This window comes from Suillus fuscotomentosus (genome assembly GCF_016647785.1).
Source record: "Suillus fuscotomentosus strain FC203 chromosome Unknown F5891scaffold_14, whole genome shotgun sequence".
NCBI lineage: Eukaryota > Fungi > Basidiomycota > Agaricomycetes > Boletales > Suillaceae > Suillus > Suillus fuscotomentosus.
The window spans coordinates 180751-193458 of record NW_024539526.1 but is presented as its reverse complement, the minus strand read 5'-3'; the positions used below and the strand labels follow the sequence as shown (position 1 = coordinate 193458).

The following is a 12708-nucleotide window of genomic DNA, read 5'->3' as shown; positions in this document are numbered from 1 at the left end:
GACTGCGGGACATGATCTTGACAGAGTTCTCCCCCGCTATCCTGACTGCAGTTTGTCCACAACCAGGCGTAACACTCTCCGATGATGATCCTGACCGCTTCTTCCATGATAAGCGCGACTTGTGCTATCTCAAACTGCTCTTTGCCCTCGCGAGGAATTCTACTGGCACCCCCATTTGGTTGAGGATCACCATATAGATCGATGCATTAGCATTGCTGCACAGCGCTACAGTCTCAGTCTACATGCATTTTACCTCGCTGGCATCCTCCTCCGGATCGCACCTGAACAGTCGTCGGTTGAAATCCTCAATTCTATTACAGGGCAGCAGTGGTGGGACACGATCAGCAATGCATGGTTCTATGCCCCCCATATCGTCGACGACATACACTGTTTCGAGTTCCTTCCCGTCCTTGTGGAAGGCACGAAGAGGTACATGCACACTGCTAAGGAATTGGATCTCAGGCCCTTCATCGTATATGTGGATCATGTTCTTAATGCACTAGAGATGCGAGATTCACAGCAGGGAGAGGGTGAGAGTGTCGCCGTTGTTGTGAAAGAGCTGAGGACTGCTGCCAGCGATATGCTTGAGAAGTTGGTTAGCAGTCAAGGAGTTGTCGGTCCTTGATTATCACAGTATTTGCGTGTTGTGCTAGCGTCCTGGGACCAGAGGAAGGGATGGAGCAATACAACTGGAAGGGAATAAGTATCGCAACTGAAACAATATTGATATCCAATACAAGGCCTCAAGGACTCGCCTTCTATCGTTGATCATATTCCTCTCACGATCGAACATGCTGCTCTAGCGGGACAACTTTCGCAGATCTGAGCCTTCTCACGAGCTTATTGAGTGACCTTGCGTCTGGGCCTGACTTTTCTGAGCGTACTATGAACGAGTTGGTCAGCGAAGATTCGTCTATCACTCAGAAACGCATATGGACATTCGCCGGAGACCCGTGACCTTCAGCAAAAGTACTTGATCCCAGGATCTGGAGGAAGTCACGATGTTATATTTGTTTGCTGGACTTTCCAAATTTCTACAGCCACATGACGTTCTATTCAATGACCTCTTTTGTCGTATAAAGTGCTATTTTTGTTTGTGCAATTGTTGATGCAGATGTACTGTTCAGTTACGTGCTCGCCTATTCCGCGAATGCAGGAATCTGATTGTTTATTCGTATTGGTACATTGCTGCCTAAACATCGTGATGACAAGGAGGCATCTCTAAGATGGTTTGTCCACTGCCACATCAACTGGATTCCAGGTGACTGTGTCCTCCTTCCCATGGTTTAGCGCATCGAGCTTCAGTACAGTGCCATGCCCGTAGGTTCGATATTCCGACCAAATGGTAGGTTGTTGAATATGATGCGGCGGGGCTACGAGAATTTGGGTCAAGGAACAAACCTGAGCGGAGTCATGTAAGAACATAAGTGAAGGTAGGCCACGTCTGTCGCGTCACCTTCATCCTTACCGCACTGAAAGACCACTTGATATGAATTGGAGCAGGATATTGGAAGTCCTGTGATATATTAGCGTTATGACGCAAGTATATACAACATACAGTCACCTTTGCAACTAGCTCCTGCATGGCTGGGTCGTCAAAAGCACCGCGCACAAGACTGATACGTACAGATGCGATGTGCTCACCTTGAACCATTAGGGGATGAACGGAAGGTCGTCAAATGCGCCACCGTGCGTGCGCGTTGATAAGGCCAAGCGATTCGATCCAGAAGAGATGTCGTTCATTGTCAAAAAACAATTTTACTTCCTTCTGCGAGCTTCGCGTCAAAAATTATTGTTCGTATGTGCGCAGGCCAAAATCGACAGGAGCAGGATGAATTCTGTCAGAATGAGGTTATACATATCGCATAGCAGCATGCTGCGATCGACAGGATCGCGGGGCACTACAAGGTCAAAGTAATACACCAGGAAGCGATCTATGACGAATTCACAAGCAAGATGGGCTCATTGGAACAGGCCATCAGCTTCATTAGCTAGGGCTGCAAATTCCCTGTCCCCCAAATGCGATAGCCCCTCCAGTCCCCTCAATATGTAATCTCCCCAACTTCTGATGAAATGTCTTCCATAGACATCCGTCGATATGCCGAGTTCGTCATTGATGTTGCGAAGCGGGCAAGAAGTAACAATGGTACAATTGTTTTTGGAAGGTCCGTAATTTGAGAAACAGCCAGGTTACCAGCAAGAATACGGAGAAGGTGTCTGGTCCAATGCATCTATCACGACCATGACGGACCCTGAATTTGACGCTGAAAGCTTCCCTCCGTCAGAAGGCTCCGCCACTGCCGGGTAACATCCACTGTGCTCTTAAGTATACGGTCGTTCTGAACTGCACCCGCCAATGCTCTCCTCATCTCCGGAGGATGGAAATCAGCCAGGTCGTGCGCGATGGTGGAAAAAACCTTTTCATGACAGCAGTGGGCTTCTCGATGAGGGTCGAAACAATAAATGAACCAACCCTCTCTCTCACGTCGTGGAACCATTTAGCAATAGTGTAAGTGATGCTGATATCCCTTGCCTGCAGGGCCACTGGGCCAGATAGCTACGAGCCTTGACTAGCAATTGCTTCTTGGGATGTGCGAATTGCTGCAAGAGGAAATGGCCTCGAATATGTCAATGAATTGTGAGTGCTTATGGAGGGGAGTCTCGGTGAGAAGTGGGTGGACCCCATGTCGTTTAAATAACAGGCCACCCACCCTTGACCCAAGCCTCGAGGCAATATTTGCTTCAACGCACGCAGCCTGAGTACTAGTGCCAGTGAGCGCCCTGGAAACCCTGCTGATCGTAGCATGCGAGATATTAAATCATATAGGTGGAATTTGGCCCTGGAACGTTGGGCCCTTGGACACGAACAGATGTGAGGCGGATATAGTGCTTTGTGAGGCTTTGTGTCAATCGGACGGTTTGAGCTGAATGTACGAACTGTCTTCACGTGACCACGCCTGTGCACGCAGTGGCTGTGTCTTTGCGCGCATAACTTAGTTTCTTTGCAGTCTCAGCGTTTGCTCTAGTATCTCTGTACATGGCTGGTAAGTCCATATTTCCCCCCGAAAATGTGTATCCATGCCAACTGAGGACATATGTAGATCAAGTGGAACTCTCATCACCTCCGTTCGACAGCGTATCCCAGGTACGCTTCTCCCCGACAAACCCTGATCATCTCCTGGTATCTGCTTGGGACACTGTGAGCTTTCATCTGTCTTTTTCGTCTGCCAAGATTTAACCACACATTATCAGACTGTACGGTTTTATGATGTAGCCACGAACGAACAAAAAGCCAAATTTGACCATCGCGCAGCCGTCCTTTCCTGCCTGTTCGGCGACTCGACCCATGCCTACAGCGGATGCTTGGATACTGGAGTGCGGGAGTGTGTATCCCCATCTTATTTCCTTGAGAAAGATGTTGACGTTTCTTACAGGCTTGATCTCACAACAGAAAGGGTGACTTCTCTGGGTCAACATTCCAACTCGGTCTCTGCGCTCTCCTACGCACGTGAAATCAGTGCGTCTATCCCTATATTTCTCTGATTCTTTTCTAACTATTACCTAAAAGATACGCTCATCTCGGGCTCATGGGACCAATCCCTTCGTTTCTGGGATCCCCGCGCACCAAAAGCAGAAGTATCGAATCATACGCTTCCCGAACGCGTTTACCACATGGACGTAGTGAACAATACGCTCGTCGTCTCCATGGCCTCGCGCTTGTTCCACATATATGACGTACGGCGAATGTCCGAGCCCGCGCAGACAAGAGAGAGCAGTTTGAAATTCATGACGAGAAGTTTAGCATGCATGGCTGATGGACAGGGTGAGTCTATATTTATTGCTTTCGTGTTCAGGGGTAACGTGCTTTATGTTAGGTTATGCGATCGGCTCCGTGGAAGGCCGTATCGGCGTGGAGTACTTTGACCCAAGTCCAGAAATCCAGGATAAGAAATATGCGTTCAAGTGTCACAGACAAAATATCGAAGATGTGGATCACGTCTGGCCGGTCAATGCACTCGCATTTCATCCAGTGTATGTGTCTTCTCGTTCATTTGCCGTAATTAATCAACTTACCCTGATGACTCATACCATGCGATCAGACATAATACATTCGCATCTGCAGGGTCAGACGGCACCGTCTCCATCTGGGACCATAAGGTCAAAAAACGCCTTAGACAGTACCCGAAATATGCCTCTGCGATCCCCAGCATCGCGTTCAACTGCGACGGCACACGTCTAGCAGTGGGTGTCAGTTATACATGGGATGAGGGGGAGGAAGGTTTGAAAAAAGAAGGCGGTACGGTCAGAGCAGTCTGGGTGCGCAAGGTTGGCGATGAGGTCAAGGTGCGTGATTTCTTTCTTGCTTGATTTTTTCGTCCGTATACGAATTGATGATCTCTTTTCTTGTACAGCCTAGGGCAGCTGGCTAATGGAGAGAACACTATTGAACGCCATGATGTATTACATTTTTGTGCTAATGAAATTTGCCCCACACAACTTCAGCCCGCCAGCATGGTTCAACCACGTGAACGTAAGTTAGCAAGCCTGATACCTGCAATGTACACAGCGCAGTGCAAAGCAGGCCATCGACGAGCTGGATGCTTATTTGATCAGATTTCCTTCTCGAGCTTAGTTGTAAGTGGTTAGACTGCCACCTGCGCATAACTTTACACCAAAAGGTAGAGCTTAGCGGTGTCAGCGACAGTATATGTACTGATTATGGGAAACTCGGGTAAGCTGGCGTTCTTACATTAGTGCTACCTGATGCCTTCTAGTTCGAGGAAACCTCAACTTGCCAGAATGCACTGTTCAGTTTGTTCTAGGCCCTCGGCTGTCAACCATCTAATGTGTTGCTCAGACCGAGAACAGCTGACTATTACAGGAGACATACTCGCATCATGATACTGCAGATCCGTCATCTTAGAATGCAAGGATCATGATATACCCTAGCAACCAAACACCGAGCACCGCCGTCTCTCTCGAAGATCATAACAAACTGACAATACGGCTTGGCTGGTCTTGGGCGCTAATCATGTGCCCCTCGGTCTCCGTTTCAAGTTATTGTGACCCGACATTGTGGTACCCATCAATGAAGGATCGGACTCTCAAAATCAAACCTTATCGATCTCTTCCCTTCCCTTCTTCCAGGTGGTTCCGTTGATCTAGATTTCTCCACCCCTGGCGGGTTGTCGTGATACTTGGACATATGGAACGACTCGTGAAATAACTAGCCATTTGTGAACTGCGTCCAAGAATTCGATATCTGCCTTGTGATTCAGGCAAAAATCCAAATAGCAGACGGAAATTTACGTTGGTCAAATATCTCGTTTGCAAACCACTATCAGCCCGATTCTTGAAACATTGTCAGCCACCTGAATACAATTAAAACAGATGAGCAAGTAATCCGCGGCAACCATCGTTTGTCTATTTTAATATTTATGACACCATATGAGAGTTGCGGACTGTCGCGGCCAATAGTATTCCAGCTTGCGGGTGATCACATTTCGCCTGGTGAAAGCGACTATCATCAGTAAGAAGTCGATACGAGCCGTCCGAATTCCCCTGGATCGCGTCAGAAAGATAGCGCGCATGCCACTGCATGTGTCATATTCGACCTGTAGACGCCTACAAAGCCATTCGGAACCGTAAACGACAGCCCGGGAAACACCTAGTCACCGCGATCCTCGGTGAGGGATAGTGAGAAGAGGCCGCCATCCTCATAACATAAAGAAGGCGGCGATGTTACACGTGTTTTCGCGACCGGCTAGAACTTCGCCGCGCTAACTCGTTATGGTGCTCCCTTTGAATGTCCATTAATGGACGTTTATGAAAACGAAATAGGCCTCGGCTGCTCCATCAACCAACTTGCTGGGCTCTGTCTGGTTTCGAGATGGTCGCTCTTGGTGATAACAGTTATCATTTGCTTCAGTACCGATGAAAGCCGGACGCATCGCAGGTTGCGTTGGGAATATGTAGATCGGACAGCAGTAAAGTTGAGCCCGATGTCGTGTTTTGATGTTCTGATGAGGTGTTCGTCGTGGAAAAAAACGCGTAGCCCACCACGGTTGTCAATCTCGTATATGTGCACTGCCGATGCCGATTGAATCAAGTACAGAATATCGAGACGCGTAAGAGGGTGAGTCGTACGCTATACATAGAACTGTTCGCATCCTATGACCGGCGAGTTACGTTATGCTTCGAGAAGTGGTCGGCCAGGCTCCAAAGCGTCCATAGTGTTTTCTCGACCAATGAGCGATCGCTGGAATTGTTCGGCCAATAGAAAATGCAGTGATTGATTTCAGAACAAGTTCTGGTCTGAAGAAGCCTCCGTGGACACCGTAATCATTGGGTAGCTTTGAGTCTGGACGCATGATCGTAGTAATCAGGCCTGTCTTGGAAGATATATAGGAACATTTCACAGGTCTAGTGGCGAGAATGCAAGAAATAGGTTCATGAATGGTTAGGCTAGCAGACAAACAGCAAATATTTAATCTCAGCATACGTGTGCCAGTCGGCTTAGTCATCTAATGGAGTTCCGTTCAGCTCGTAATCCCAAGCTAATAACCCTCAGAATGCCATCATTCTCATTCACAGCGCTGATTGGAACAGATCGGGCACTGATGAGCGCTTGAGCCTTTGAAGCAGCCGCTTTTGCGAGTATTACACCTCCGCAGACGTCTTCCATTGGTCGGCAATGTATTGGGTGCAACTTTACGGAGTCACGGATCGGATCACGTCGGCCTTACCTGACCTTGTGATGATTCCGAGCCGAGTCCACCTGGCCGCCTTGTTAGGATGTGGCGTCATGATCTGTTAACGTTCTGTCCCCCTTTGATTATGTGGCGAATTTTCAAAATGCGTAGCACTAGCGAGCATGTTCCAGCCGGTCACAACGTAGGTCTTCTGACTCATACCACTTTCATATTCATTATCCTCTGTCAGACAAGCCTCCTTCTAGCTTGTCTAAATTTGACCGCCTCTGATCCCTGTGGACGCGGTACGTTGTGCCATATCACTCTGAGTTGTATCTTCAATTGAAACACTGACACGTCGTACCATGTTGCACCCAATCGATCTTTGAAAGATCTGACATTATTCACTGCAATTGGCATATCTGCCTCGAGTGCGACACTGCCTGCTCCGTCACACATCAATACTCGGTGATGGTTGCCCACATATGTCCGCCATTCGGTGATTAATCCTCATTCTTTACCGGCGGCATGAATGATTGAGGAGTTTATGCCCCTAGACTGACCACTTTCTGTGATGTCATAACAGGTGACTCGGACTAGCTTCCTATTGCGCCCCTCTCTGGATACGAACGTGTGCTGGATCCATTGTCATATCCAAAGGGGGAGTATGCTCACCCCGGCAATAATCTACCCAGTCTCCGTGGAATAGCGAAACGGGAACAAAGGAAAACCCCTCTTTGATATCGAGTCACAATACGCGCCCCCGAAAGAGAAGGTGCTAATCCTCATTAATCTCATCTCACTCCTCAGAGTCAAAATTCGATGTTGCCATCAGCAGCCACTGCCATCTCTCCTAGCTATCGCCGACTCATGGCCCTTCTAAGCCCCGGATGCACGTATTTCCAACTTCCAGCATTGAATCGCTCATTGTCCTGCGCTTCTCTCTCACTTTGCTCAGAATGTGTGATGAAGAGATAATGTGCCATTGTTCGCTGGATATGACTCGTGAGTCTTGCGGTTATCTTGGTAAAGATAACAAATCAGAATTAATTGAGGACATTTGTAGCAGGATTAGGTTGTGGAGTGCTGTGGCGTGATCATGATCAAATGTTGAAATGGCTCATTGACTGAGGTATTGTTCACGGTCATACGCTAATTATTCACACGGTGTCTGCGCTTTGACTCGACGTCCTCGACTGCACAAACATTTGTCCTGGCCTTCTCAGGTACCTCCAGGGGTTACCACGATCAGCCGGGGAGATTCCATTGCACGTACCAATATTTCCCCGATATGCCCGTCACCGGGCACGAGGCGGGCGAAGGCACGCATGGTCCCTTTATATCCGCATACATGCATGCATGATCTACGCCCGTGATTAGCTTGCTTCGTTGGCACCAGTCGTCAGATCAATCGATTGCGTGCGTCTTTGCCATTGTCCCCTTTTTTTGGTCTGCAAAGAGAGCTGGCAATGAGAGGGGGCTCCACTGAAGAACAGGAAATGGATGCTGGATGCACACGCTATTGGTATCTTCTGATCAGACTTTGCCTCATGGCTGCCTCGTGTTGGTATCTACGTCGGCTACAAGCGTAGCTGCTAGCGCGGGTGGCCTTCGCTGCTACGTCGAGGATTAGTATGTAATCAGATACGCCACAAACTTTTGCAGTTCGAATGCTGTCGATATCGGGCTAGGGCCTCAGACCTTTTCGTCGCCCGCGGGTCATCTCTTCGCCTTGTCCTTGACCGTGATTTAGATTGCTTGATATGACCGCTTTGTCGTCGTCCCATCCCCGACTGAATAATAAATCCCATCTTGGTGTATTGGATGAAAAGTCTAGATAATCATTCCTTATCGAAAAAGGCGTGAAAGTTCATCCTCAGCCTCACGGCTGGCACATGCTTCGTTCATTGTTTATACGAAGAGTAATTTAGACTTGACTCCGCTGCGCAAGACATTTGATTCCGCGACCGTCACGTCAGTGCCAACATTTGTATTTTCTCCGGGTTTCGTCCCGACACTGAATTGAAGCGGGAGGATGACATGAGGGTTTTCTGATATGATATATGTTCTCAGACCGCCCTAACCGATATTCCGAAAGACTGGCATAACCGGTAATGGGATGAGCCGCACTTTTGCCGACGATGGTTCAGCGACCCTCCAAGTCCGAGGATGGTTAACAAGGATTTGGAGGGTGGATATGCTCCGAAGAGGTACGTCAACTGTACATTTCCAAGTTGTGATCCGTGTTACAAGTCTCCGACCCCACTGAGCACAGCAAGTGCCTGCAGTGGGCGGTGTAACCCTAGGAACAGTACGTACGGCATTCTAAACCGATCGAGTAATATGACGCACTTGAGATTGCGGGGAAACTGGGATCTTCTGCCTGGTGCGCGGTGCAGGGTCCAACTCGCAACTTGGTAGAACAACACGTTTTCACTATGGGATGACTTTGTCCCGCCGAGTACTGACTCACTGACAATATGTGTGATTATATCCGCGGTGAAGAGTGCACAAAGAAGCATTGGTGTATACACGTGGTCGGTCTTAAGGGGCCAAAAGCGGAATTGGGCTGCGTTGGGCGGGAGGGGTTCCCTCGCACATCCACCTACAAGTTGAAAATATTCCCAGAATATTCGATACATTGTAACCGAGTCATTGGCGAAGCGGACTACACGTGTTACGGGAGGGTACATGTATTCCCTTTCTGAAGGCCGTCATAAATGATAGTTGTACGACCGCGCGGGGCTCTAAAGCGAGTAGTACTGGGATACCGTAACGTACATCAACATGGGGTAAATGACATGATCCTTACTGTTCGGCGGTGAACAAGTTGGAGGTTAAAGCCCTTGCTGTGCAAACTCAGGTGAGCGGGAGGACGTGGTGCGGTATGTTCGGTGGAGCGGAAATAACGAATAGGATCTAATGTTCGCTCTAGTATAGCGCCTACGCCAAAGCGAGATGTGACGAATGTATCGCCACCACGCAGGTCTCCGTAGAATCCAGCTGCACCTTCCTTTCCCTCGAAATATGAAGTCGAGTCAATCTTCATAACTTGCCCAATCGAGCATGGCACGGGTCACATATACTTAAAATGGAATCTTTAACGTCGAGGAAGACGACGGTCCGAGAATAGCTCTGGAACATGTGAAAATGACAAGGGTCATACTCGCGATCAGTCAGACGTAGCCTCAGAACACCTTTGAGTGGTCTGTGCATAGTGCGACGAGATCCAATGGGACGGAACCGTCGGCGGAGGGTGAGGTGATTGGAAGGAATTCTTCGTGGGTATACGACCGAGTCAGTACGATAAGGGGGAGGGAAAAAAAACGGGGTCAATAATCTGTGATTAGATAACCTGTGGGGGGATATCGCCGGCCGAGGAAGCCAGCACATTCGGCGAAAAGACAATAAGAAATCTGTTTATGCGGTGTTTGGCTATGAAATGGATGTGATTCTGTCTCAGCCTGAGGGTCGATTGCATAAGCGGAGAGATGCTTCCCTCTCATTGTTTCCCCCAAATTCGGAGTACCGCGAAATGAAAGTATCCCAATCCAGTCAAAGCGTCCTCCTTCAAACGGATGGACGATTTAAGTTCATACGGAACTTTTCGATGGATGATTTGATCATGGTATATAACGGGCGGTCCGTATTGTATTCGCTTTGTGTGCCCCACTCGCCCAATTGTTTGCTCGATAGCGCGCTGTGTGACAAAGAAATCAGTTCAGTAGCCGCGTGCCCCGCCTCAGCGAAACCTATTATTCAAGCATCAATAACCCATCCTCCTTCTTCCTTCCCATTATTTCCCCCCATCCACTCACCGTGGCAGCCATTGTTCGACACAGAACAATCATGCCTGCCTTCCGCACACACGATACCCCTTCTCAATGTAAGCCCTTCTATCCAACATTTCAATCCTAACCACTCACCTCTATCAGCACTTGAGGTGATTACAGACGCCATTCAACCGCCTACCCTGGCTATTATTTCTCCGACGCCGCGCGCCTTCACTTTCCCTATTGATAAAAGCGAAACCTGTCCTTACTCGTCGCCTGCTAATTCTCCATTTGAGCCAGATCTCCGGAAGCTCACGCTCACCCCTTCACACCCCACGCTCGTTCGCACTCTTTCTCCTCTTTCCCCTTCATCGTCCACTTCACAAGGATCGACGTCGGTCTTCTCCTCGACATCATCATTCACCTTATCTTCTGGCCCTGGATCTCCATCATCGCACAAACGCCGCAAGTCGTCGATATGCAGCGACATCGAGCGTAGACCAAGAAAGGGTGATGAGGACTACATCAAGCGCCCTGAAAATGCTTTCATCCTCTTCCGCAGGAAGTGCTGTGAGGAGCGACAACAAGCTCAAGAAGAGGCAGTATCAGCAGCATACGCTGATGCCCCAACCAAGAAGCAGAGACAGGCGGATCTGTCAAAAACAATCAGCCAGCAGTGGAAAGCGCTTTCTGCAGAGGAGCGTCTCTACTGGGAGGAGCAGGCGAAGGAAAAGAAGAAGGAGCACGAGCAGATGTACCCAAATTACGTATATCGCCCCCAGCGGTCGAAGGATAAGAAGGGGAAGAAGAGCAAGCGAGGCGAGTTTGAACACGAGACGGATTGTGAGAGCAGCATCTCGTTTGTGCTTCCATTGTCACCCCCGACGGTGATGAAGCATGGCCGTTCTGCGTCCGCTCCTACTCCCCCACCTGCTCGGCAGACAATCCAAGTCCCGACGGTCTACATGCCTTCGTGTCCGACATCGCCGTCACTGTTGCCAATGATCAGCCGCCGCGCGTCGCATCCAGACCATGGAATGAACTCATCAGCGTCGCAGTTTGATTTCTTACCCCAACAGCAATTTTCGCACCCTAACGCCTATATGTCGGGCGTTGATGTGAGTACCCGATTAACGTCCGAGTTCGAGTTCGGGCTGACAACCGCTCCCAAGGCCAATGGATTCTACCATGGGATGTTCGAGAACCCCTCTGCGCCTCATCCTCTGTCGATTTCCACCGACATGTCCATGCTGCAAGCCAGTCAACAAATGGTTTCTCCAGTATCGTCAATAGCGTCCGCTTCATCCGGCCCGCATTCCGGCCCATATACGCCCATAAACTGCATGCCTCCCTCATTCTCGTACCATGAGGATCTAGCGTCCTGCATGAATGATGGAGAACTAGACTCGCCCATGTCTGGATCCCCTCTGGATAACGTGCACTTCGGGTATCCCGAGTATTCTTGGGAAGGACAGGGCGCATGGGAAAGTCACAGTGACCTTCTTGCTGGAGACGAGTTTGACTTGAGTGCTATTCCTCCAATTCAGCTCGGTATGCCAGGATGCGGAGGAGAGTTGGCGTCCATGAGCCAGCACCCGTCGGCATTCAACATTGACTTTGCGCCTGGCTCCTTTGACGCATCGTCGATGGAGGTGCACCAATATCCACTCGAGGCGCAAGGGCACGACACGTTTGAGCAGCTGTTCAACTTTGAAAACATGCTTGTGGCACCTGCCGGATTCTGATCTCTTAACCGATGTATGCGGGCGTCATCGGTCTTGGACTTTTATTTCATAGGACACCTGTAAAATCATCCCTTCATCACATCCACATCCACCGCGCTCACCTTTTCCTCCGTGCTAGATCTTGGTTTTTGTGGATACAATGTTGTTGAATTAGCTGTAATTATACATAGGTTTTATGTGCATACTCACATCGTTCCACGCACAATACCCTTCGTGCGCTACCACATCCCCCTCACTCAGTATGCCCCACTTTTGACGATTTACGTACCCCCATTCACACTGCCTCGCACTTCACGAAGATACCCCGTTGTTGTAACTTTAAAGATTATTACGGTTGTACCTACCGAGTTGCACAGCAGATTTCATGCAGTCTTTGGAGACCAGTACCGTTGACGTGTGGTGAATGAAAGCTTTTAGAATGCGATGTCGTTACTGTGGTAGGAAGGAAGAGTAGACGAGTGAATCTCATGAACGTTTCACTCTGGAGCTTTTGCGGAG

At 49.1% G+C, this 12708-nt stretch overlaps 3 protein-coding genes across 3 annotated transcripts; 2 read left to right on the top strand and 1 right to left on the bottom strand.

Annotated features, from left to right (window-relative positions):
* Nucleotides 1-1221: 1221 nt before the first annotated feature.
* On the bottom strand, nt 1222-1654 carry F5891DRAFT_1185689 (uncharacterized protein; the record flags this gene model as incomplete). The annotated part of the gene is made up of 3 exons (XM_041366581.1): nt 1222-1401; nt 1457-1516; nt 1565-1654. 3 exons carry the CDS (start codon nt 1652-1654, stop codon nt 1222-1224), a joined length of 330 nt encoding a protein of 109 aa, XP_041228614.1.
* Nucleotides 1655-2970: 1316 nt separating this feature from the next.
* On the top strand, nt 2971-4497 carry F5891DRAFT_1020100 (WD40 repeat-like protein). The gene is made up of 8 exons (XM_041361113.1): nt 2971-3044; nt 3102-3199; nt 3253-3383; nt 3435-3517; nt 3569-3823; nt 3876-4032; nt 4101-4344; nt 4413-4497. Exons 1-8 carry the CDS (start codon nt 3038-3040, stop codon nt 4428-4430), a joined length of 993 nt encoding a protein of 330 aa, XP_041228613.1. The 5' UTR covers nt 2971-3037; the 3' UTR covers nt 4431-4497.
* A 5816-nt stretch (nt 4498-10313) lies between these two features.
* F5891DRAFT_113136 (uncharacterized protein) lies at nt 10314-12410 on the top strand. The gene is made up of 4 exons (XM_041364657.1): nt 10314-10578; nt 10628-11583; nt 11638-12269; nt 12329-12410. The coding sequence occupies exons 1-3, from the start codon at nt 10542-10544 to the stop codon at nt 12208-12210; spliced, it is 1566 nt and encodes a 521-aa protein (XP_041228612.1). The 5' UTR covers nt 10314-10541; the 3' UTR covers nt 12211-12269; nt 12329-12410.
* The last annotated feature ends 298 nt before the right edge of the window (nt 12411-12708 follow it).

Excerpts from the sequence above, each read along its gene's own strand:
- F5891DRAFT_1020100 (XM_041361113.1), top strand. Across the intron at positions 3,200-3,252 it reads TGGTATCTGCTTGGGACACT|ACTGTACGGTTTTATGATGT; the intron begins GTGAGCTTTCAT and ends ACACATTATCAG. Across the intron at positions 3,824-3,875 it reads ATGCATGGCTGATGGACAGG|GTTATGCGATCGGCTCCGTG; the intron begins GTGAGTCTATAT and ends GCTTTATGTTAG.
- F5891DRAFT_113136 (XM_041364657.1), top strand. The coding sequence starts at position 10,542 with ATGCCTGCCTTCCGCACACACGATACCCCTTCTCAAT. Across the intron at positions 10,579-10,627 it reads ACACGATACCCCTTCTCAAT|CACTTGAGGTGATTACAGAC; the intron begins GTAAGCCCTTCT and ends CACCTCTATCAG. Across the intron at positions 11,584-11,637 it reads CCTATATGTCGGGCGTTGAT|GCCAATGGATTCTACCATGG; the intron begins GTGAGTACCCGA and ends ACCGCTCCCAAG.